Source organism: Sphaeramia orbicularis, chromosome 10, assembly GCF_902148855.1.
Source record: "Sphaeramia orbicularis chromosome 10, fSphaOr1.1, whole genome shotgun sequence".
Lineage (NCBI taxonomy): Eukaryota > Metazoa > Chordata > Actinopteri > Kurtiformes > Apogonidae > Sphaeramia > Sphaeramia orbicularis.
In genome coordinates, this window is record NC_043966.1 from 47,535,285 (window position 1) to 47,562,453 (window position 27,169).

A 27,169-nucleotide genomic window follows, 5' to 3' on the forward strand; every position below is an offset into this window, starting at 1 on the left:
ATCTCTTACTGTTATGAGACACTGCATCTATTTGCCCTGGTGCACTGACTGAGCGCAGGACAGCTTGTTGCTTTTTCATATCCTCATGTTGCCTCACATGGAGTATGGCCGTAGCTAAATCGAGATTTGGGTTGAGTTGCAGTTTTTCTGATAATTTAGCATCACATATGCTGACCACAGTCCTATCTCAGATCATTTCCTCATGCAGGACGCCATAGTTGCAATGTTCAGCTAGCTTATGCACTGAGGTGATAAAGTTCTCCACAGATTCACTGACTTCCTGACACCGTTTATTGAACTTGGCTCTTTCAAATATTACATTATGCACTCCCACAAAGTGTCGACCAAAAGCCTGTTTAACTTGGTCATAGTTATTTTGTTGATCATCAGCTAATCGCAGTGATGTGAGAATATCATCCTCTCTATCCCCCATAGTATAAATGAGAGAGTTCACCTGATATGCGCCGTCTTTTTCCTTTAATCCAGATGTAAGTCGGAAGCATTCAAACCTTTTGATCCATGCAGGCCATGAACTCGACTCGAAGTCAAATGGTCCCAGTGGTGTGATGGTGAATATGTGGTCCATGCTAAATGGCCTGCTGCCAGTGTGGTAGCTTTCATGGACTTGCTCACTCCTTTTGCACCCCACGTCACTCGTTCTCCTTCTCCCCACCATAAACAGCTCCGAATACCATCTGTGCCACTCTAGACTCTGTCATGGATTTGAAAACTCCTGACACCATGTATCGTTCCCTATAATCTGTATTCAAGGATACGTAGTGATGTTACGAGATGAGCCGAGGCTTCAGAGCATGTGTCGAGTAATGGAGGGGGCGTTTCCATAAAGCACGTATCTAGGCTTGCTTCATTTAGGGGAGGAACCGAAAATAGTGACGTCCGAAGCCTAGCTGCCCGGCTGTACCACGTGACTGCTTCGGGAAGCGGTTCAGATTTCGGCGCGAGGTTTGACAGCAATATAAACCCCTCAGGCTCCATCCAAGATGTGGGTTTTTGTTGAGGAGTTGTCAGTTCAGTGTTTGGATAGAGTTTGGATAGCAGAGTTTGGATAGCATTTATGTAGTTTGGAGATAGTTTGGAAGTAGTTTGGAGATAGTTTGGTGGTAGTTTGGAGATAGTTTGGTGGTAGTTTGGCGAGAGTTTGGAGATTTAGGAGAGTGAGGAGAGGATAAGGAAGAAGATGGAGCCAGCTAGGAAGAGGAGGATTTCCCCTGTGTGGGAACATTTTGATTTGATCACCCCTAATAAGGTTAGCTAAATCTAACATTATTTCAGATGCATGAGGTTTGCTTATCAAGAACTGTATTTTTCACTGTTTTTTGATTTTTCAAAGGTGAGGTGTTTGTTGTGCTCCAAGGAGTTGGAGTACAATAATAACACCTCATCCATGCTAAGGCATTACCGTGCCTTGCATGAGAGTAAGGAGGGGGCTGGAGCTTCACCCAGCCAAGGTAAGTCATTACAATAGTGCAAACGCACTATCACAATTTTTCTATGTTGACTTTTGTTTATTGTGCAAATACAGACATGTAACAAACACTGAATTTATTCTCTTTTAACCAGCCACCAGAAAACAACAGCTGGATGAAGCCCTTGTGGCCATGATAGTGAAGGATACACAGCCCGTCACTATTGTGGATGATGTTGGATTCAGGACATTGGTGTCCAAACTGGATCCCAATTATGTTCTCCCTACAAGGCAGGTATGTATGGGTGCATGCATGAAACGAATGAGTACTTTATTGTATGTCACACAATTCAACACTATGTATTCTTTCCTATAGGTCCTGAAGGCCATGGTGGAGGCCAAGTACGAGTCAGCAAAGGAGAAGGCTAAGGCAAAAGTGGAAAAGGTGGCTGCTGTCAGCCTTACTTCTGACGTGGACATCCATCAACATGGATGCCTGCCTGGCTGTAACATGCCATTTTGTGGATGAGAAAACCCGTCTCAGTTCAGTGCTGTTGGGAGTGCAAGTATTCCCCCAGTAAGTAAGTAAGTAAGTAAGTAAGTAAGTAAGTAAGTAAGTAAATTTTATTTATAGAGCACTTTTCACAGACAGAGTCACAAAGTGCTTTATCAATTCAAATCGGAATCAAATTAAGTTTACAGAGACCCAACAAAATCCTTCAGGAGCAAACACTTGTGATTGGTGACAGTGGCGAGGAAAAACTTCCCTTTAACGGGCAGAAACCTCGAGCAGACCCAGACTCCTGAAGGATGGCTGTCTGCCTTGACCAGTTGGGGTTAAAGAGAGAGAGAGAGAGAGAGTAAAGGAGGAGAAAAGAGAGAGCGATAGAGATATAGAGAGACTGGGGGGGAATGACACATGGAGTACGTTATGATGAATACATAGAGTGTAATCAGTTTGTGGTGGTCCTGGGTCAGGTGGGAGACTAAAAAGCCTTTTTGAACAGGAGGGTTTTGAGGTATTTCTTAAAGCTCTCTACAGAGTCCATGGACCATAGATGTAGAGGCAGGTCATTCCATAGACGTGGTGCCACAGCTTTAAAAGACCTGTCACCGCGTTTGCTAAAACAGGTGCGTGGAACCATCAGCAGGTGCTGTCCTGAAGACCTCAAGCTACGAGTCGAGCTGTAGGGCTGGATCAGGGAAGCAATGTATGCAGGGGCCTGGCCATGTAGAGCCCGGAAAGTTAGCACAAGAATTTTGAAATGAAGTGCAGTCTCACACTGCTGAAAATATAGCTCGTGTGAAAGCCTCCCTGATGGAGGAATGGGGAATTGCTAATAAGGTGACATGCATGGTCACTGACGGTGCTCCCAATATGGTTGCCTGTGCAAGGAAGCTGAAGCTTCGGCACCATATCTGCATGGTCCATACACTGAACATTATTGTAAAGAAGGTGCTTGACCAGCACCCTGTGCTGTCTGGCATCTGGGCCAAAGCTAGGAAGCTGGTTGGTTACTTTACACTTAGCACCACTGCTAAGCTATGCTTTTTCCTTGTATTCCAATTTATAATAACGCTAATAATTTGTCTGTGTTCCTACTTCAGTGATTTAATGGCCTACTCATCTGTATCTTTAAAGGAGAAGCTTACACAAGTGCAGCTTCATCTGGGGATGGATAAATTGAAGCTAATGCAAGAAGTGAAGACCAGATGGAACAGCACATATTTGATGCTGCAACGTTTGGATGAACTAAGGGAGTCAGTAGGAGCAGCATTAGCTGGCTTGCAACATGACATCCCCTTCTTGACCCCAGATGAGTTCAACATTATTAGAGGGTGCCACTGTAGAGCTGTCAGCATAGGAAAATGTGTCTGCATCCAAAGTTGTGCCGCTCATGAAAGTGCTGGGGCAAACACTGCAGGAGGAGGCAACAAAGCCAGCACCTGCAGTGGCTTTGGAAATGGCAGAGCAGCTCATCAGGCAACTCCAGGAGAAGCTGTATACTTTGCAGTCGATAAGCATCATGTCCCTGGCTACACTCCTGGACCCCCGATTTAAGACCATAGGGTTTTTCAGCCAAACTAAAGCCACGGAAGCCATATAAAGCGACTGACCTCCAAGTGTGCCGCAATAATAAGGTCAAAACAAAACAGAGAGGAAATTCCCCAGGCTTCCACCTCTCATGATGTCACTGGAGGTAATCCATTATTTTACATTTTGAGATCAGTTATTCCTATTGGAACACATACTAACATGATCTGCGGTTTCTTTTTAAGTAGCAAACTGTGGCATTGTTTAGACACCAGCGTAATGGAGGCACAAAAAACACAAAATTGATAGAAAAATTCTGTGATACACTCTGAGACAAAAGACGGAGTCACTGGATTCTGGAATCAGAAGATTTTACTTGCAAGGAGTCAAGTACATACAGTGAGATGCAGCAGTTGACTGACTATCAACAGGAAGTGTAAGATCTTATGAAAGAACATGAGTATTACAATCATTGGACCAAGTGTACAAAAATTATGACGTTGATCAAGTTCACCATTGGCTTAGGTATTCAAAACACAGCGATGCATGGGTTCAGTGACCGCGTTTGTACTCTTCCCCCACCTGCCCCATGGCCTGATCTCCTCAAGGACAGCAGCCCGCTCTGGTCCCAAACTGGATGGACAACAAGTACGCTTTGGTCCCAAACTAGAACAAAACAAGCAGATAGCAAAGAAATGGTAGACATATCCTGAGTGGATATGGCCAGGCATTCTTGCAAAATGTCGTCATAACCCATCCATGAGTCGTGGTCTGGATACCTGGTATTTACAGGATATAGTCTAATAGCCTAATTTTTCTAACAAAAATGTCACTGCAGATGCCACTGTGGAGGTCCAGCGCTACCTGTCTGAGCCAAGTATAAGCCGGCGGGAAAACCCCTTGGAATACTGGGAGAGGCAAAAACTGTTGTACCCAAATTTATATAATCTTGCCCATGTGTTTTTGTGCACACCGGCGTCTTCTGTCCCCTGTGAAAGGGTGTTTTCAAAGGCTGGAGAAGTTGTAACCAAAAAAAGAAATTGTTTAAAACCAAAAACTGTGGAGACACTGTTGTTTCTTAATAAAAATGAATAAAATCTACCCTGTCCTGGACATCATTGTCCTAGTTACACAAGCACATGCAGTTCCACTTTCCTAGTTACACAAGTACTTTCACTGTCCTCTGCCTGCTTAAGCCCAACCCATTTTCCTAAAGTGACAGAAAAACATTATTACACAACCTGTCATATCATATGATACTACCATTTTGGGAAAATTTACACAAACAGAATACATTCAACAAATAGTTTATTATACACATATGTGATAATTTATGTAGACAAATTATTTGGTCATACATTTTTTGTAATTCATGGTCATTCCCAAGAGCCACGACAGACACAAAAATTCAATGCATCACCCATTCTGTGGTTCAGATACAGCTGCCTGTGATTATACACATGGCCAGTAGGTGGTTTCGTGTGCACATGTAACTTCCAGAAATGAACCCTTTTCTTGAACCAATTGGCTCAAGTGGTTCAATGCCTCATGAGGCTTCATCTCACCATCACTAAGGACATGACTTTCAGGATGCTTCCCAGATAACTTTATTAACCTTCCTTCCGTTTTCACATTAACTGTCTTTTATTCGTCATGCCCCCTCGTGGCCACAACTAGTCATTACAATTACATTGTCATACAAGCCCCTAAAATTACAGGTTAGCCTGGTTATACATCAAACAGCCTGCTTACATAAGTTTGTAAACAAACTATAGACAGTAGACTATAGATTTGTAGAGAACTATAGACAATGAACTACATACAATACATTTTCCAGGCAAGGAAAATACTTCATATTTTTTTACATTTATATCAAAGATGAAGATCCATTCACCTGTTTTTAGGGTACTTATGACCACTGATGGATTGTCAGGGTCTTTTGATGTCAGCAAACATTGCTGGCCTATTTTCTGCATGTAGTAGGTGTGTAGTTTATTTGGAATGGAAGAATTGCCTTTATGCACATTACATTTTCAACGTAAAGTAGACTATAATGACAATAAACACTTTTCTCTATCATTTTATTCGTGGCTCGGTTGTAAATACAAGTCTGACATTTGTATCAACTGAAGACATAAAACACTGCTTCTCAAATTTGCCTATCTATGGGGATTTAATTGTGTATACATCTTGGCTCCATCTGACAATCATTCATTTAAAAGGAGTGCTACCCCAGACGCATCAATGGGACATCTATTATATATATATATATACATATATACATATATATATATATATATATATATATATATATATATATATATATAGAGAGAGAGAGAGAGAGAGAGAGAGAGAGAGAGAGAGAGAGAGAGAGAGAGAGAGAGAGATTGAAGACCCTCCGCCATCGTTACAGTCCTGTTTGGGATCACATCAGGTCCCAATGAAAGAGACGTTGATAAGACGAACATTATTTGCCACCTATGAACTAAGGTAGTTCTCAAACACTTACACTAGCTCTGTTTCTCTCTCTCTCTCTCTCTCTCTCTCTCTCTCTCACACACACACACACACACACACTCTCACATGCTGTATAATAGAGGAATAGAATCTGGGAGTTGGACGTTGAAAGTATGTAAAGTTTCACTTTCGTTTCACGCCAATGTTAGTTACATTAGTTATGGACCGCACCCCCAGGTATATAATATAATGAAACACATTTCAAAGAGTATTTATATATAAATCACTGCTTTTGGTTTTTATGTGTGTGTTTCATTGTCTAAACGTGGGGTTGTGTGATCATGTCAAGTCCTTGTTTTCAACAGTACAACCTTCCACTTGGATGTCAGTTCTCTGTGAAGGAGTTCTGTTTTGGGGAAACCTAAAGTGTCCCTTTCTCTCTGTCTGTCCTCTCTCTCGTCTCATGTGTCCCCAGAAGACTCCCTGGCACCAGTTGCTGGTTTCCTGGCCCCTGACTTACACTGTCCCATGAAGTTACCTTAGCTCATCGAGGCTCTAACCACCTCTAACACTCTGTCATCCTTCTAAAAGTGTGAATGTGAATGGTCATTTTTTTCTGCCCCAAATCCCTAAAACAGTCATAGTTTCAAGTGAAGCCTGTCTCACCTGTAGTCATCGTGGTTAGCATTTAGCACTGGCTAACACACAGACAGTTGAAGCTGGTTTCTTTTACTTGGAATAAATTTGTCACTGTTGACGAGGACTTTACACACACTCTGTCTAAATTTGCCCCTCAGTACCCCTCCAGCTGAACCCCCCTCTCCCCCCACCAGCCTCAGATTCCCTCCTAACCCCATTCCACCACCATACCCCCACCTCAACATGCGCACGCGCACACACACACACACACACACACACACACACACACACACACACACATACACATACATACACACTCCTGTAAATGTGTGTGTCAGCTCACCCGGAGCTGTGAGCGTCCGGCAACTGAAGCCATGACTGGCAGCCACACACAGCCACATAGCAGATTTTACATTTAGCATTTGGATCATTCACATTTTGCTGGTGGATCAATACATTGATTTTTTGATCCTGCTGGGAAAAGGCCAGGCAGGTAAGGAAGGGGACATTTCAGCTGAAGTTTCTATGTCAAGGCCTATTTGGCATGTGCATGGCTGAATCAACACACTTTCAAAATGATCAGAAAATAAACTCCCAGTGCACGTTTTTGCTGAGGCCCAGATCAACCCCACACATCAGATCCTCAGCATTTTTCACTTGTATTTTATTTTCCTAGTATTTCACTAGTATTTTAACAAATATAAGCCTGAAAGTTTGGCAAAGGTGGGAACGCAACGGAGGATGGTTCAGTCATGATTTATCTATAGCTGTCTGCTCTTTGATTAGATTGGCAACAAGAAGTGGAAGTAATCAGATAATCAAATGTTGTAATTCAGTTGGTCCAGGGCCATAAAGGTCCTGATACAGCATGTTATTGATACCACTCAGAGTCAGAGTGAATGCATTTCCAGTCAGAAAGCCACAGCTGTGGTGATCTGTCTGGAACTAAATTTATATGCTGTGTCATGTGTCCATGTACTTATCTATGTATCTGTGCATTTAGCTAGCTTTGTGCCTTTCTATCTCAGCTCTCAAAAAAGTCAAGTTCAGTTTTTTAAAAGGAAGAAATGTTAATTTCAAGTTTACCTTATGTAAGTAACCTATACCAGTGTACTAGTAGTAAACATTTTTTAAGTGTGCTATTTCACTAGTCCTAAATTGACCTAACTTTAATCATAAAAACTCTGCTATTAAGTGTAGTTTGTGCAAGCACATGGAGCTGATATCTAACTTATATTTTGTGCTGCTTATACTGTTAACTACATTATACGTACTACTCATGTATCTCTTAGTCTATAAATACATATTTCAAAGTAAACAACAAGTGCACATATACATATCAATTGTTTTCTCATTATGGTCATCCACTTTTTAGTTTACGGAAGTTACAGGTGTCATTTACAAAAATACTTGAAATGTCCTATATGTACAGTTTGTGTGTGTTCGAAGTTGTACATACTTGAAGTTTGTGTTGACATTTTTAAGCTACTGGTAGGAGGTGTTGTACACTGCTGCTGCTGCTGCTGTAGAGGAGCATAACAGAGGCACTGAAGAACTGGGGAGTGTGAAGATTTTCCTAGAAATAATCACCAAATGCTCTACACAGAAATCAGTGCACAGGCTTGGAAATGGAGTTAGTTAACAGCAACAAATGATCAGATTTCCAGCACAACACATAGTCCAACATAAATTTCAGGTAAGAACATACACAAATCTTACATATAAAAGCATTTAGATAAACAAGTAGTAAACTAGTTTGGTTTAGGGATCTAATTTTAGTGTGAGTTTACTACCAGCGAGCCCTTAGGCAAACTTTGGCCAGGAAGCCTGTGTAGACTACTGTTTAGTCTAAGCTCTTAAGTATTCTTCTCCAAAGCTTAGTTGTGATTATAGTCAAAGATCTGGGGAGTGACTTCCTGCATCAGTGTCATGTGGTTTTCCACCACCCTAGACCTTTAGGAAGGTAGAGGCAGATTCTGTCCCATACAGTCCAACAGGAGGAGTGAACATAATGTAAAGATTTTGATTAATTCTTTTGCCTAAAACTCACCCAAGGACCCATTTTCACTGAGCCGCATTTGACATACTCACATTTAAACACATTTTAAGCCATACAGATCAGAAGAAAATTGTGCCAGTATCAACATTTCCTGAAAATTTAATCTAAACACCCCCCCACACACACACCAGCACCACCACCACCAAAATTTAATCATTACTTCCTTTTGCCAGTATCAACATTTTCTGGAAATGTAATCCCAATCTGTCCATAACTTTTTGAGTTATCTTGCCAACAGACAAACAAACAACCCCCCCATCACCACCAAAATGTAATCATTTGTTCCTTGTGCCAGTATCAACATTTCCCAAAAATTTCATCCAAATCCATCCATAACTTTTTGAGTTATCTTGCTAACAGACAGACAGACAAACACCGATGAAAACATAACCTCTGTTCCTTGGCGGAGGTAATAATTAAACAAGTGATAATTATGATAAAAGAATGTGTTACCAACCAAAATGTGATATCATTGTATTTGGACCTACTTTTGTATCTCTAGTGTATGTCCTCAACCTTTCTGACAGGAAGTGAACGTTTTATGTGTCCATTTCATTTTCATCATGAGTAAAGCCATCCCTACACCATCATTGTACACAGAGGATCTTTTTGTATAAAAAGTCCCAGCCCCTTCGTTGTGTCCCATGGGACCAAACTTTGGGAAAAAATATGAACGGCGGTCAATGAGACAAAAATAATTGTTTGATCATCTTGCTGTTGTCACCATTTACACAAAAACATAATAAAATAACATCTAGTTTTGTGTGACATAGCTCAGTGGACTGCATCTATCTTCTTCATGATACACATCACAGACACCAAATGACCATTACCTCAGCATATTTTACCAAGATCTTCAAGAGTAGAGTGAAAAAGTTTGAAAATGTTTAAAGACATGACAGGTCAGGTTGAAGATGCAGAGACATCTACGGACTCTGAACATATCATGGAGGGAGAAAGTTATAATTATTTCACCTCCATAACTTTCAGGTGTGTAGTCTTTGTATTTACATATTTAACAGTCTGATACTTTTACTTTGACAGTTTTACAACAAACTGCGACTTTCTTGACCTGTAAAATTATCTTTGAATTGACAAACATATGTATAAATTATGTACATTTCAAACAGCATTAGAAGAATTATCTCTCCATTGTTGTGATATTTTTTAAAACAAGGCCACATAGACAACACACCCAAGGCGTACCCCACTTTTAGACAGGATAGACTCCAGCACCTGCATGAACCTCACAAGGATTCAGTAGTTCAGAAAATGGATCAATGGATGGTCCCATGGGATACAACTGGAATGGGCAGGACCTCTCTATAAAGTTGGCATACAAGATACTGTGTAAAACACATGCTGGGGTACCTGAAAGAGGCTAGTATATGTGGAGGGAAAAAAGCAAACTCAACTTCAGACCAAGTCAAACTTTCTGTCCTGATGCTCACTCTTACATTTTCCGTTCTGTTTCTCTGCAGCAGCAACAGCAAAGCTACATTAACACCAGCTACCATTAGCATAGAAATGCAGTAAACTTATGTAAATAAATAACTAGGTCCCAGAACAATACAAACCTCATGTAGACACACATGAATGTCACATATTGAACCTTTAAGAAGAGTTTGGTTAATTTCTCTAGTACATACATAACTGCTGGACTGAAAGCATACTCTACTTTTTAGGTTAAAGGTTGAAATACACAAATTATCTGTGCATATCTGTCACTTTTTCCGTCAGATGTATATCTAATATGTGTTTTTCTTAACTGTGTATGTTGTTTATGTGCAAGTTGTTAGCGATGAAACCATCCACCGCACTAGAGCTCCTGTGGATGAAAAACCTGTTACATCCGTTTGTGAGTCTAAAGGGTGGACATGAAAAAAAGTAATGTGTGTCAGTTATATACCCACTGGGTGAGGCAACCCATGGCATACCAGCCAAAGCTGAGTTGGTGTCAGAGGCGGGGGAAGGGGCAAGCCTGGCATGCCTGCATGACGCTGTGTTCAGCAGATGAACCATGGTTGGCCGACAGAGGGATCAGGTGACCTGATGCAGGCTAAATCGGTCCTCCGAAGCCAATGAACTGAAGAGTTAGGAGAACTGGAGAGCTGGTGGTAGAGATGGAGCAATGAAATGACAAACAAAAAACTATTCTGTACAGTCAATCAATCAATCAATCAAATTTTATTTATATAGCGCCAAATCATAACAAAAGTTATCTCATGACACTTTACATATCGAGCTGGTCGAAACCAGACTCTCATTGTAAGAGTTTTATGTCCTCTCACCTTTTTAATTAAAGTCTCACTAGACAAAGAAGGTTCTCTTCCATCATGCCAGTGTTTTCGTGATGTTAGTGTTAATGTTAGCATGGACAGAAAATTTCACAGATTTTACTCTTTGGGAAAGTTCATGGAAGCCCATTGGCACCGCTGGGATAAAAAGTGATCACAGATAATGTAAAATGTGTGAAATGTGATCATAGATAATGTAAAATGTTCTTAAAATAACAACTTCATATCCGAAGATGATGAGATAGTGTCTTAAAATATTGACTTGGTATCTCAAAACAATGAGAATCACTTTAAAAATTAGTGTCTAAAAATAATGATAATTTTTGAATGCAATCATCTGTTTTTTGGATACTAATGCTTTGGCATCTCAAACTACTGATGTAGTATTTCACAGTAACTACTTTGCTATGTAACACCATCATTTTGGCTTAGTGGCAAAAATGTGTTTCCGTAAATTCTTTAGTAACAACAATGAAGAACTACTGCAAAATACTGCAAAACTGTCACTAAGCCACCATTTTTTACAGATTTTACAGAGTTATCCTGATCGCAATAGATGTTAGTAGAACTAAAATGGATCACCAAGCCATGTTCCACACTGGAGCACAAAAAGACACTCCATACTGTGCTGCCATGCTGCTAGTGCAATGATCTTCTGTTATCTAAACATTCTCTTTAGTCCAATTTTTTGTAACTGGTAAGCAATTTCTTGTGAAAATTAAACATTTTTGATTGATGGCACAAACTGATCCACAGCAGTATAGTGCACCACAGAATGGTTTTATCATTGCTCATAACTGATCATAAAAATGTCACATTGTAAAGATTTGTAAGATATTTGCTAGGTTCCTAATACTTTCTCATCAAAATACAAAAACATAGGACATGTTATAAAAAATGGATTTTGGTAGATTTTGTTCTTGCATTAGATGTAACATTTCATTTTCATGTCATGTATTTGTTTTAGTACTATTTTCAGCCATTGGATTAAAAAATGTTTATTATGTTATTGAATATTTCAGGTGTACTGATGAATTTGATTGACAGCCAATGCAATGATGTAGGTCTGTGATAATTTGATGGATGGTAACAGTGTTGGGTTGCATTAACAGTTTTCATAGCAGCTGATCTTATTGTTTAATAGATTTTAATGGCTGTGTATGATTGACAGTATTGCCCACAGCCTTATGTAATGACTGGGAGCAGTGCATTTCAACACCGTCCACACATCCTTCTCTGCTGCTGCTACATACCTCTGCTGATCTAAATCTGTCCACGGCTCAGCTCTGAGCTGCTCATGGCTGGAGGCTGCATGGTGTTGTATGCAGGGCTGGAATTACGCAGTGGGTGGTTTGTTTAAATTTAACAAAGTAGATTGTGGGTAGATGTTGGTGTTGATTTCCCTCCTGAAAGCTTGGGTTTTACTGGCAGGGATGTTTGTCATTTGATTTGGTCAAAAAAGTGAGAGTATTTACATATGTGTATGGGAGAGTGGAGTAAGATCACACACAGTATGTATTTTCTGCCACACATTGCATATCCACCACTTCTGTTGTTATCTTTCATGATAAAAAGCTCTGAACGTACACTGAGTAATAACTCATAAAATACTTTATAGTTTTATTCACATCACAATTATTGATATATATTCATGTTATGTCATTTCATTGAAGTGAAATAAATTAGAAACAGAATTTTAAATGTTAACAGTAAGGTTGCAGTATTAATATCTCTGAACTAACAAAATATTTTAATTATTATGATATACTGTAAAACATAGGGATAGTATGTTGGTATAGAGAAGTTGCATGGGTTCTCTAGGGGTACACCTTCATCCTCCTACAGTTAATCGATCAATATGATTGTGAGAGTGGTGGTTGTTCATCCATATATGTCAACTCTGTGATAAAGTGGCAACACATCCAGAATGTACCCTACTTTCACCCATTCATTGTTTGGAAAGGCAAGGAATAAGTGGCTCAGAAAATCATTGAATGGATAAAAGAAAACTTTTTCTGTCTCTTATGATTCATGTCAACATTTACTAAAGTCGGTTTGATCTATATTTGGAAAATTTCTTTGTTTAATATTTTCTTGCTCCATAATCATAGAACAGATGAGTTCATATGTGGCTCCTGAAACTTTCACTGAGCAGGTGACATGAAACTTTGCTCTCATTGAAAGATTGAAGAGTCACAGTGGGTCATTGAGTAAGATACAGACACTCTCATGACTCCAGAATGAACAAGAAGCAGACATTTACCCTGTTTTAAGTGTCACAGGTAACAAATTTTTAGTCCTATTCAACCTGTTACAATTCAGCTTAATCTCCAGCACATCTGTGTTTTAAAGTAGAACTCTAATTTAACAGAATATGAAACAAAAAAAACCCACTTGGCTAATGGTTACATGGTAACCACAGGCTTCAGTGATCTGTGCTTAAGAGGTTAGGTTGAAAGGTTGGTATCTGTGAACCAAGGGTTTTAAATCATAGAAGTCCATTAGGGCTTTCAAACATCTCAGTTTGGTGAAAAACTTTTTGCCAAATCTTGATTATTCTTTCCACAGTCTGCTCCTCATTGGCACCAGGAATCATTCATCTAAATGTCTGATATTTGACAAAAACTTCATAACTATGATGCCTTGCTGTTTATGTAGTCTCATTTAGGTCTTGACCCCTCAAAGTATTGATTTTGTCCTGTCATAACTGTCAGTTTTGTGGTTTTGACTACACTACTACTTACCACTTGGATCACTGGATGATGGAGAATGTACACTAAATTTAAGATCATGTACAGTGGTGGCTTGTCAGTAGAGGGTGCTAGGGCACTGCCCCACCTGTCTCACATGAAGAAGAAGACAGTGGGAATCACCCAAAATAATTTTACAAAAACATTTATATTTAAATATACAAGCTATACATGATGCAGCCTGTGAGTACCATGTACAATCTGCATTCATGTGTAATTTAAAAATGTTTTTGGTAATTTATTTAGCAGTAGAGCCCCTTCAATACAAGAGATAGGAGAGCTTCGGGGTGCAAAAGATTGCACACAAGTACCACCCACAGAAATAAACATCACATCCTGAAAAGAATCAAAACCATCCTCAGAAATGGAATCAGCAAATAGGTCCCTAACTAATACCACTGAACTGTGACTAAGCAGCTGGATAGCTCAGCAGTTAACATAATTATTACCTCCGCCAGGAGGTATTGTGATCACTTTGCTTTGTGTGTTTGTTTGTTTGTGTGTTTGTTTGTATGCTTGTTAGCAACTTTACGGGAAAACTATTACAGCCATGTTTACCAAATTGTACCCACAGATAAACCTAGGCCCTGGGACGAACCCATTAAATTTTGGGCCAAGTAGGCCAAAGTTCAAGGTCACAGCAAGGTAATAAAATCTACAATTTTCCTATCTCTCATCATTGAGCAATTTTCGAAAATTAAAAAAAAATTCAAAATGACTCCGATTAGCCTCCAATTTGATACACCCGTAGCTTATAACAATATCTTGTATCTGGCACAAAATTGTCCACATCCACTGTGGAACGTGGACTCTGTGGACATTTCAATTTAACACTGAAAATCCCATTTATGACACATTTTTCATTATAACTCAACAAATATTGATTGGAATTTAATATAATTTGACATACACATGACTGGTACCAAGCTTCAACTTTTTCTGCTGTATGGAACAACCTTGAAACTGTTTAATTTAAAAAGAAATAGTTGATCCTCACACGCACACCCTTCGGGGTGCTTGGCAGAGGTTTGCATTCTCTGAACACTTGTCTATGATGCAGGAGGCAGGGGACCGTGTCCTGGCATGAGTCATGTCATTGTTATACTTTAGCCCTTACGTTGATTTTCTATTTTTTTAATGCCATGTGATCTAGATTTAAGATTCAAAGATTCTTTATTGTCATTTCACTAAATGTACAGGACATACAGAGAACTGAGATACTGTTTCTCCCTCACCTTGTTAAATGCCCTGCATTTTAAGAAAGAAAAATAAGAGGATGAAATAGAATAAGAATAGGACCAAATAAAGTGTACATCTTACACTGGTACTTGTGTACATGTACCTGCACTACCTTCACCCCTGGTCTAAATGCATTGTCCATGCTATCAATGGAAAAGACACTTGTCAAGGACATGCCTGACTTTAACAATAGTCATAGAAAAATGTCCATGTTTGAAGGATAGATGGGTGAAATTTACATATAAAAAATACATGACCAAAAACACATGCTGTATATTTTTTATATTAATTGAAATTCATATTTTTAAATAGTAGTGCATGTATTTTGGTGTATCCTAGTGGTGATATGTGGTTATAGTGCAGCTGAAACCTGACTTGGATACTGCGCCTCATCAAAAAATAATTTCACCAGTCGCCACTGGTCATGTGAAAGGTAAAAGTGTACTGTATAGTTACTCAGACACTGGTGACAGGTCCACATGCTACCCAGGTCATTTTACCCCACTCTCCCCTGTACACATGGTGAATTTGTGCAAGCAACGGAAACTACTTGAAGTTTTAAAATCTTAGCTGAAAAGAAGATGTACACTGTATATCTAATATATGGCCACATTACTCATACTTGCTTTTTATGGCAACCTCTTTAAAATTGATTCCCCTGCATTAATTTCGTATGTCCTTTCAGCCTATTAGAGATCTGTCCTAAAGAAAACAAAAAACAAACAAAAAAAAAAACAATCATTCATCTCTGTCATATTCTCAACTCTGTATATAATTGCGAAGTGAATGACAAAGTTCCCCACAGTGACTCACCTCATACATCTACTGTAACCCTCTACTGTCTGCTGGGAAACTTGGAAAAACACTTCCTGCATTATGTATTAACTGTTAATGTCAGAGAGAGTGCAGCCGTCCTTTCTCTTTCCTGGGCGGCTAACTGAGCAGGTGGTGATAAACACCATCCCAGGAGGATGCAGGGAACAAAAAATACCAGCTGTGATTCTTCACTGTGCCATGGGTCAGAATTTTCGACAGCTTAATGGAACATCTGTTTGCTATGTTGATTTAATTTGGTGTGATAAGTAAGCCAGTTTTTAAAGATGTGCATAAATCACAGATTGTGAAATGTGAACCAATTCCTGGTACATGTACCTCTCCATTTCTCAACACTGACTTTCATGTTTTTTTTCTATGTGTGTCAGTGCAACCAAAGATAAAGATGAACAGTGTAGCCCAGTATGTTTGGACCTATTTGTGTTGTAAATCTGGTAGTAAACATGTTTCTTAAATTATGGATGATGATCCAAAAGCGGCATGCAGCTGCACACATGACTCAAGGTCAGTCGAGTGGTTTAATGGGTCAGTCCGGGACTACAGTACACTTTGGGCTCAGTAGGAGTGGAGGGGGGCTTAAACAGATGTGTTCATGGGCTTGATAACAGAAATACTACTGCTGGCTGATATGGCCTTAGATGAGACATGGCACGGCCACATAACATCACAACACTTGATGTATATGGGAAGACCATATAACATTATTCTGTTGATGATGTGGGTGGAATTTAGTAGTAGTCCTGTTGATGGTTTACATTTCAGAAGTAACTGAGTCAGCCAGTTTTTACCACCCAGCACTTATGCCAGTGCCAGTTCTTTTTTTTTTTTTTTTTATTTAACCTTTACTTAACCAGGAAGAAAATCCCATTGAGATTAAGAACCCCTTTTCCAAGGGAGTCCTGGCCAAGAGGCACCACAACACATAGTTACAACATACACTTACAACATACAATAATTTACAGGACCAGTCAACCTATATAAAACATGTGAAAGTCATTGAGTTATTCTCTAGCACTCTGAGTTTGGATTTAAAAAGCATTCAGAGAGATCAGTTCAGTCAGTTTCCAGTCTCTTAGTAGCATATTCCATGTACAAGGAGCAGAGTAGACAAATGCCCTTTTACCCAGCTCTGTACGGGTGAATGGCACAAAGAGGAACAAATGCTCATTCAATCACAGACAATAAGAATCAATACTTCTTCTTGTTATAAAGTATAGATATAGGAAGGCAGTAGCCCAATTATGGCCTTGTAAATAAAGGTGTACCAGTGTCCCAACCTCCTAGTGGACAAGGCAGGCCAACCCACTCTGGACTACAACTCACAATGATGTGTCATGGCTTTAGAATTAGTAATAAACCTCAGAGAAGCAAGAGAAACTGTGTCAACCATTTGAAGACGTTTGGACGATGCATTCGGTTCAGTTCAGACAAACATCAACTGGCAGTTGGCCACATAATTATGTTATTGTATAGATCTCCACTTTCCCAGCAACACTAGTAGTACATAAACAGCAGTGGTGGTCTATAGCATTTGTTTTCAAAAGCTGCGTTTTGCTTTTGCTTATGGTTTTTCAGGTGGTCGTTTGTGCTGCTTGGTCCTGCCAGTTATAACTAAGCAGATTTAGTGGTAAAGCATTTCAAATGGAAATGTAATGTCTGTAATGTGAAGTCAAATGGAATACTCTATTTATCTCTGTGTCTCAGTCCCTCATCACTACATGAAGCAAAAACTTCTAAGTGATAAACTACTTCCTTAAACTGACAAGTTTTGGAGAAAATGTATTATGCAATGAGACAATTTTCCTTCATTCTTGTGGTGTTTTCTTTTACAGGGATTCAATCATTTTTATGCACAGTCTTTCTCTTTTCTGTCCTTGACTTAGTACTGTTAAAGATTATGGTGGTAGGTTTAAAAAAAAAACATCAACCCACAGAGTTCTTCCTCGTATTCCACAATGATAAAGATCTAAACCAGGCTTTCTCCAACACTGGCTCAGCACTAAAATTACATATCATAGGCCATGTCCACACATCCACATTAGTCCAGTATTTCAACCCTCTGAAAAGGTAGGAACTTGTGTTGTAATGTGGACAGACAAAACTAAGATATTCAGAGACAATGATGCAAACCCCTGGGGTGACTCACTACATATATTCCCTAATTTATTCATTGACCCACATTCATTGACTACAAGGTGTTAATTCAACATACATTTATTAACATTAATTCATGGTGGTGACTGCTTATTCTGTCTTTGTCATCTCTGTTAGCAGCTGTTGTGCAGTTACTTTCTGCTTATCATACCACTGACTACAATGCATTCACAACAGGCAACCTATTATTCAAGCAATTTTTGATAAACCATTTGTCCGGCCATAGTATTACCTACTGGACATTTGATATGTGTCTAAGGTGTGTTTGGATGTTCTCTGATAGTTTCTGAAACTAATTCAACTGGATTGAGATTGATTCCATTTGAAAACAGCGTAGTTAGTATAGCTATAACTATAGATTCTAGAGACTGGCTTACTCTAAGGAGTAAAATGGTGTTTTTTTTTTTTGTTAGCTGTAGTTCATTGCTGAAGTTGAGCTTCACATTTACAGCTGTATAATATGTACATGCTTTGCTCATCATTAATGTTGGCTTCTGCTGACTGCATGTCTCCATTAATCCATTGTTTGTTAGGTAGCATACTGTATTTACAATCATTTTAATGGCACTTGATGCTGCTGATTTTAATGCATTGCTTATGTATCAGACAATCAATTGATACTTGGGGTTCAGAAACAGCTATTGTTGTATTACCAAGAAGATACAACCTGGGTGCATACACAAAGACACCTGTTAGTGATTATCGAAGGGGAAAACTGGATGTGAACCTGTATGTTGTACATGCTGCAGCAATTGTTTTCTTAAATTGTGATCCTCTGGTTCAGACTGTGTTTAGGGTGCCTCAGTGCTACCACTTAGAAGGAAAATAATGTAAAAAAGGGCGATAAAGACGGAGCCGATGCAGGGATCTGGGTTGAAGGAGAGTTTCATCCTCCGCTGTGAGATTTATCTCAGGTCAGAGTGCCTCTTTGGTGTTCTGGAGGTGGCAGAGTTTAATTTAGCCTGGAAACCTGAGCCTCAGCCTCCTCCGTCAGCGTCCATGACTGAGGCTCAGGAGGCAGCACTTTTGATTTCTTTTAGTCTTTGGGGTGTGTGATGATCAGCCTCCTTATACCTTACTTCACTTAGCTGGAGTACCTGTCTCTGAGAAGTGAGACAATGATGGAACACTTGGTCTACAGTAGAAAAGAAAACTGATAAGTTGGGCAGTGGATATAGTTAACAGTGAGCTATGTGTCACAGATAGAATAGGTACAGTGTCCTGGATGTGCTCTGCTGAATGACTGGATGACTGTTACTACCTGTGTGTCGCCATTATCCAAAACCTCCATGTGAAAGAAAATCACCAACCTTTGAAAACAATAGACACCATTTTGCTGGAATTTAGTCATTTTAACCAATAATGACCCAAATATCCACCGTCAACCAAAATCATCTACTGATCTAAACTGTTTAATAACTGTTGATCCACTAATCCTATCAATACATGTAAATAATTGGTGTAAAAAGGAGTTTTTCATCTTTTCATGGTCATCAGATATGACCCATTTGGACATGCAGAGGCTCTGTAGTGAACGTGGAAATATCATTTTCTACAACATTGATTCACTAGTAAAACCCATGGAATTTAATAAATGACAGTGGATGGAGATGCTTGTTTTATGCCTCTGCCACAAATGCAGTTTCAAACGGCTACGAATACCATGCAAACGATTTATGGACTTTTTCGTACGACCTTCTCAAGAAAGCCTTATAAGAATGGAGAGCTCGTAGACCATTTCTAAATTTGTAGCCAGGTGGATGATCTTGTGCAAGATTTTCTACGAATGCACAATGAAATCCCCTTTCGTAGGGTGCCCTAATAAATGCCTTAGGAACAGCCTAAGAACAACACATGACTTTGGATCAGGAGGCTATTATAGAAACCCCATGTTCCTACGATGGCCGCAAGTATATCGCAAGAACACATTACGCTGTTATTATTGTCAAGACAGACTGAATGACTGGACTCAAATGCACAGTGCTGAAGGGAAAGTGTTATATTAACTCAAAAATAAACATGACGAAACAAGACGAAACCTAGGATGACATAATGCAGAGTTCACAGGGTGGTGAGGATCAGGGTGATGGAGAGGATATGTGTGATGGACAGTTAGGGTTAGGCACTCAGTGATGGACGGTTAGTGTTTTTAACATTCAGCTCTCTCTATTATTCTTTTGTATCTTTGTCTTATTCTTATATCTTCTACTTCAAATTTCTTCATTTGATGTCTTACTATGACTCCTAATTTTTATTGTTTAACAGTGCAGGTCAGTGTTTTCACCCTATATTCTCTACAGGATTGCGTAATTCAGCACCATGGACAGCGCATGATCCCTAACACATGAAACACATGCTGGTCATATTTTAATCATTTCACTTGACATCACATTACTTCATATATCAATGCTCCTCAAACGTCTACCTTACTTTACTTTATTTTGTTATCTACGGAAAAATAACAAGAGGGTAATAACAGAATGTTCGTACACAGGGGCTTCAGTGGGGGCTGGGGGGGCAGTGTTCCCCCGGCCCGGGTCTTGGGGGTCCCAGGAATGGAGGAGCAGGCCCAACCCCATCTTCCAAAGAAATGAATTTTTTTCACGCTCAAATCTTTCTGCGATAATTTAATGAGCGCGGGCAATACGATGACTAAACCTATATGTGTTTGTGATTATATAGGTTGCCCCAGCCTTGTTGAGTTATGGTTAGTAAAAAATTTTAGAAGATTGACTTTGGTCTTGTAGGTTTATTCAAAACGTTGCATAAAACTGTGTGTTGCGTGGCTGGTTTCATATTCACTCTCACAGTTAACTTTGCAATGTGCAAATTTACAAATGGATTGCCGATATTGTCTCCAAATGTATTTTGGGTAAGATCATCATCAATAGCCGTCCACCAATGTAATCATCAATCACTAGTCAACAGAGAGTGCAAGCATATGGATCTAAGCTATTGTAATAATGAGTGGTAGTTCATATAGGCATAAAAATGGAGTGAAAAAATGGAGAAAAAAAGGAGAAGAGAGAGCAAGAAAAAGCCAAGTTACAAAAGTTGGACACATTTTTTGTCCATCTGAATCCTAATCCTACTGGAGATGAATTAGAAAAAACTGCTAGCAGTGATTCAAGCCAACTGTTATTGTAGTTACCCCAACTCCAAACTTATATGCCCTTATTTGTCTCATGGCTGTACAGCAGTGATGTTAGGACAGGTGCTAGGTGCTCCAGGGAAGACCCAGTCCTGGTGCTTGACCAGCAGCACCCCTCCTAACCCACGCTTCAAAGGGACATATCGGACACTGAAAATGAAAGCAGCAGGTCTCCTCTTCATGCTTTGGTTGAGAAGGTGAAAGGTGACATAATTGATGAAATAAAGGATACCCCATTTTATTGCATTATCATGGACACAACACAAGATGTGTTAAAGATAGACCAGTTGAGCCGGGTTTACCATTATATACGTAACTGTCGTTAAGAATGACATAGTTATGGCAACAGATATACAGATCAATGAAGTGTTTTTGGGTTTTGAAGCAACTGCTGGTTCATCAGCAGCATCCAAGCTTGATAACAAAATACTGGGCTCTATAGAGAAAAACAAAATAGATCTATCAAAATGCCATGGACAGGGTTATGATGGAGCCATGAATATGAGTGGTGTGTATTCAGGCATACAGGCCAGAATAACAGAGAAGAAGACCCTTGTGCCCATTATGTTCATTGCATTGCTCATAATCTCAATTTAGTTTTCAGTAACCACATTTCCACTATATGGTTCCAGCTCAACTTAACTCGGGTACCAGGTTATTCCTGGAGCCTGGTTCCATTACAGGATAGTACCGACTTTAGAGTACCTGGTCTGGATATAATAACCCTCAACTTAAATCTGGGTTTTAATGAACATCTGCATGATCAGTAAATTAAATGCAAGAAAATAATTGATTTTCACTGAACATTAGCAAAATACAGAGGATAACATTAGAATAAATGGTGATAAATCACTTAAGAAAAGTTAAATAGAGAGAAAAAAAAAATTCCTTTGGGAACTACCACAGAAGTCACACTGGGTCTTTATGGGTTAATACCACAGCTCACTCCTCCACTTGCAAACATGTTCTACCCTGACACTAAAGACAGCAAAGGCTGTGTTCTGTGCATAGCACAAAACAAGTGTGATTTACAAAAAGAAATACAATCTAGCAAAACAAGCCAGAGGGTCATGACCATAATTCTAGAATGATAATGGATGGTGCCAGACCTACCTATAAACATGTGAAGTTAGGGTTATGACTATGTGAGACTAGGTTCGCCAAACACCAAATTCAGACTGGACCAGGTCATGATGACCAACTAAGTAAAAGGAGATTTAAAAACAACAACAACAACAACAACAACAACAACAACACCAACAAACAAAAATAGATCTATGGCTTTTATTATGTTGCTCTTAAAAGGAAGCTATTCATCCAGCTTAAATATAAAAAAAAAAAAAATCCTTTGTCTTATTTTGCTGATGACTCATGTCTTGTTTTTTCATTTGCTATCTAACAGATCTGTGCCCCCTGGGACACTTGACTTGATTGCTGCATATGGGTTAGAATTTATTTTCATTGCAGTTTGGTTAGGTTTAGGCAGTAGAACTCAATATTTAGGTTTAGGTAACAAAATGTCAGGTTATGTTAATCTATGTGTTAGAAAAGCTTTCTGTTAGAAGGCTTTGTACTTGAGTGCAAATGTCACATACAGTTCAAGAGTGACTTTGTCTCACTGCCAAAATGGTCTGCAATGACTTATAGCCATACAACATGCAAGTTTAAATTGTACACTTATGGACACACAAATTCAGTTTGCATCTGCCATTATATACACCCAGTTGGGTGTAAGTAACCCAGTAGTATTGTTAACACCTGGTTGCAAATGGCATCTACCCTGAATAAAATCTGAAACATGTTATGCTGTAATCTGCCCTATTCTTTTGCTGAATAACGTGCTGCATTGTGCTGGATTTTAGCACATATGTATTACAAACATAGATCCAATACGTACAGCATCAGTTTTCCATCAGTGCATGTCTGCGAACATACCACAGGCTTTTTTTCAGCTTTCTTTTCTTCTCTTTTTGCAGGTGTTCTAAAATCTGTGGTGGCTTCTACCTTCTGGCATTGCTATGAGAGGTACTTTAAGTGTAACAAGCATGTGCTTCTGTGTTTGCAGAGTGTAAAAACAACCTGTGTCACTGCCTCCTGGTACGCCTGAAACATGGCACAGTAAGTTAAGACACACAAACTCACTTTAACAATGTAAAACTTAAAAAACATTCAGTATAGTGTAAGGCTGCAAGCTGTACAAATACCAAATACAAATGCAGACAAAATGTCCTTGACAGTAAACAATTACAAATAACAGGCAATTACATTACAACAGTGTTTTATAATCTGTTACAACCCTGTAGCATCCAGAGGGTGCAGAAGAAGACCAGCACCATGTCATTGACCATCTCATCTTCATCTTCATCTTCTCGAGAGGTTTCCTCTCGCTCCGCTACCTGCTCCTCCTCCTCAGCCGTCCTCGCGCAGAGACACTCCAGCCTAGTGCAACCACTGAGTGTCAGTCCTCAGAGGGTAACAGTAGCTACTCAGTTCACACTGATACACATGAGGTACAGAAAAATCTAAAAGATACTGATTTTGAATGAGTAAAATTTAACATTTTCTCCATCTCCAGACTCAGAGTCCCATCTCCAATCAGCAGTATTCAGGGAATGGAGTGGCCCCTACTTTTGTTAAGGTGAAACCCTTCAGTTATGTATTTTTACATAGCAGCATCATAAAACACATACTGAAAATGAATTTGATGTTAACTGTCTTTGTGTTCTGCATCTCTGTGCAGTGTCTCCATGACATGTGTACAGTGAAAGGCCAGCTGGTGGTCCTGGAGTGCAGACTGAGAGGGACTCCGCCACTGCAGGTCATGTGGTACAGAGAGGATGAACAAATACTGGACTCAGATGATTTTAGGATACTACGCAAGAGTAAGTTTAAAGAGAAACCACATGACTTCAACCTCAGCCCATGAGGCAAAATCACAAGACCCTTAAATGGTTAAATGAGGATTCATATCTTTTCTGTTCCTGGGGTATGACTTCTACATCAGCATATTATTATATCCAATATATTAAAGGGATCTGCAGCCATCCACAGATCCCTGGTTTCACTGTCATCTGCAAATGTTGGGTTTATAACTGTCAAAGGAGTAGTATAGGAATGCAGGTCTCAATATGGTATCAATATGTACTGATATGAGGCCTGAAAGATTTATAAATAAAACACAAAATCTATAACACTACACAAACAAAGAAAGTTAACATTATGCCTGAGATGAAGAATTATTACTGACATGATAGTAAAGTTCACTAATACACTAAGTAGGTGAATTAATCATTTTACATTAATGCAGTTACATAGATCAAACACCTAAAGAAACAGATATAGATTAACTTCACTGTTCCTTTGTGAGAAATTCACATTTTTCATCTGCTCAATAAAACAAAGAAAGAAAAAACAGACAAATAATGGAATTAATGAATGAGCAATCATCATTTCAGGAGTCATCAGACAGACTGAGCTTCATTGTACTAAATTTGGAATTTTGTCATGTAATTTTGCAATTTTTTGGTACATTTTCAAAATAAATTTCACTACAGTAGAAATAACTTTAGAACTTCTGCTTCTCTTTTTGCTACTTTCTCAGAGGCCAGCTCAGCATCAGTGCCAGGTGAGTAAAAGAATATTGTTTTACAAATAATGGTGGTTCTCAGTGTATGGGGTTCAGGAAGCAGTTACATATGATGTTATAAATTTAAATGATAACATCATTGTAATTGTAATTGTTAAGTGAGAAAAAAGCATATAATTAAATTACAGCTATGAATCCAAATGTAAGTTATTATTTCAGTCATTGGTACTACAAAAAATGCGAGGAGAGTTATATAATTTACTCTGTTGAAAACAGTATTTTAGGAGTGGGGCAATTATTTTTGTTCATTTATATCACTCTATATATTGTTTATTATTTCAGTATATTTAAAATTTAGATCAATGTATGACTGAGTTTCTGTAACAGTCAGAATGGAATTGGAACTTAATATAGACTTGGTTTAAGGTTTCAGTTACTTAAAGATTTAGTTGTTTGCATCTACATACTTGACACTTCTATTGTCAGTTATGCTGTAAAATCAAAAATAATAAAATGTTCAAGTCATACTGAAGGCCTTTTAATAGAAGTTTGTTGTTTATCAAAAGTTGCATTAAGTGGTTAGAAAAGTTAGAGTAACTAGTAATCTGTGAGTTTTCAAGTTTCTAATGTATCCTTCAACACACTGGTCAGGAGCTCAAAGTGTGAGGATTTGGCAAATAATGAATGAAAGAAGAAATTAAGGTGTTATTTTGATATGCCATAACTGTAGTGTTAAAATATAGTGGTATAACAGTAAAAACATCTTGCAAATTAGTGCATCAGCAGCATCTAGTGGAGATGAAGAGAAGGTGCATGAAGAAATTATTAAGCCCATGTGACATTAAATATTGTCCCATGATCTTTTTATACCTCTTTCAGATTTGTAAACTATCTAAAGCTTTTATGGCATTAGAGGAAAATCTTCATATAGATAAATGTGGTATTGTGACTAATCAATGTGTGTTCACATGGTTTTGTTTGTGCAGAGGAACTGTGTACACTGGTGATCACCGAGGCCTTTCCAGAAGACTCCGGCCTCTTTAAATGTGTGGCCCTCAACCCGTTTGGCACAGTCTCCTGCTCAGCCATCCTGGAGGTTTACAATGGTGGGCTTTTCATCTGGATGCATTTACATTTGGGTGACAGTCACCCTGAAGGGTATGCATCATGTGATGCTGTGCACCTGTACTCACAGACCTGGAGGAACAGCTGGAGGTGGAGGCTGTCCATCAACAGGAAATGGACTCCATCATCAGAGAGGAAAAGGAGGCCATGTTCCAGCAGGAGTGTGCATCTGTCCAGACGTCCTCCTCCAGGAAGAGCAGCGAGGACTTTCCCCCTGTGCTGCCTGAAAGTGTGACTCTTCCCCCTCCAGAGTGGCCCGACACCCTCCTGGAAGGCAACATCCCCAGTGCAGAGTCAGTATACAGCACCCACACACAATGAAACTAGACAGAAAAATAGACAGTCTCCAGACTTTGCCTGGTGATAGCGGTTGAACTTTAGCTATTGAAGAGTGGATCTGAATCTGCTTCCTTGATGTGAAGCAGATTTAGGACTATTCAGCAGTCTTGGTCAGTGGTCCCAAGAGGCACACATTCAGACATATACATATGTATGAAACATACAGATATTATACCCACAATGTGTTGCATTCTGTAGCTGAATGAGTTAATTTGGTCATTGGAATTGTATCATCTCATTGCATGAACTGCAAAAAAGGAATTATAATTGGAATTATAATAATGAAACTGGAAAATCAATGAAAAAGTAAAAATAATCTTGTCAAGCTTTGAACGACTCACTTTAATAACATTTTGTCTATCTTTACTGTTTTGTTTGCATATAATAAGCAAAACCTGAATAAATTGTTTCTTTCATTCTAGTTTTTAGGCCCATTATGGTCTTTCAGTACCAAAACTGTTTTTTCTATTTTGAAGAATTATTGACAAAAATATTGCCTACTGTTATACATTATTATTATTATTATTATGATTATTATTATTATTATTATTATTATTATTATTATTATTATTACCTCTGCCAAGGAGGTTATGTTTTTGCCGGCATTGGTTGGTTTGTCCATCTGTCCGTCTGTCTTTCTGTGTGCAAGATAACTCAAAAAGTTATGGAAAGATTTGGATGAAAATTTCAGGAAATGTTGGTACTGGCACAAGGAACAAATGATTACATTTTGGTGGTGATCGGCGGGGGCACTGATCTGCCTTGGTGGAGGTCTGCGCTCTCTGAGTGCTTTTCTAGTTATTGTTGTTGTTGTTGTTACATTAATAATCATCATCATAATCATAATAGTGTGGTCTTTTTACAGTCAGTGCAGCATAACACAATTGGGTTTACCTTTTCAAGAGGAATTTCAGCAGACGGCATCTTATTTACATATTTCTAAGGTGGTGATCTGAAACTACCACATTGGCCCTTCCTCCCAACTGTTAGTTTAGTTTAGTTTAGTTTAGTTTAGTTTAGTTTAGTTTAGTTTAGTTCAGTTTAGTTCAGTTTAGTTTAGCGTGTCACTATCAATGTA

At 38.9% G+C, this 27,169-nt stretch overlaps 2 protein-coding genes across 2 annotated transcripts in view; both read left to right on the forward strand.

The window, feature by feature from the left end:
* LOC115426787 (misshapen-like kinase 1) overlaps positions 1 to 1,481 on the forward strand; it is a 114,616-nt gene extending 113,135 nt beyond the window's left edge. The window contains exon 34 of the transcript XR_003936394.1: positions 1,470 to 1,481. The gene's annotated coding sequence lies outside the window, so the exon portion shown is untranslated. The remainder of the gene's footprint in view (positions 1 to 1,469) is intronic.
* Positions 1,482 to 23,107: 21,626 nt separating this feature from the next.
* myot (myotilin) overlaps positions 23,108 to 27,169 on the forward strand; it is a 34,803-nt gene continuing 30,741 nt past the window's right edge. Inside the window, exons 1-7 of the mRNA XM_030145025.1 lie at positions 23,108 to 23,159; positions 23,345 to 23,513; positions 23,617 to 23,679; positions 23,782 to 23,923; positions 24,643 to 24,666; positions 25,614 to 25,733; positions 25,823 to 26,045. Coding sequence (XP_030000885.1) covers positions 23,152 to 23,159; positions 23,345 to 23,513; positions 23,617 to 23,679; positions 23,782 to 23,923; positions 24,643 to 24,666; positions 25,614 to 25,733; positions 25,823 to 26,045 — 749 coding nt within the window. The 5' untranslated portion in view covers positions 23,108 to 23,151. The remainder of the gene's footprint in view (positions 23,160 to 23,344; positions 23,514 to 23,616; positions 23,680 to 23,781; positions 23,924 to 24,642; positions 24,667 to 25,613; positions 25,734 to 25,822; positions 26,046 to 27,169) is intronic.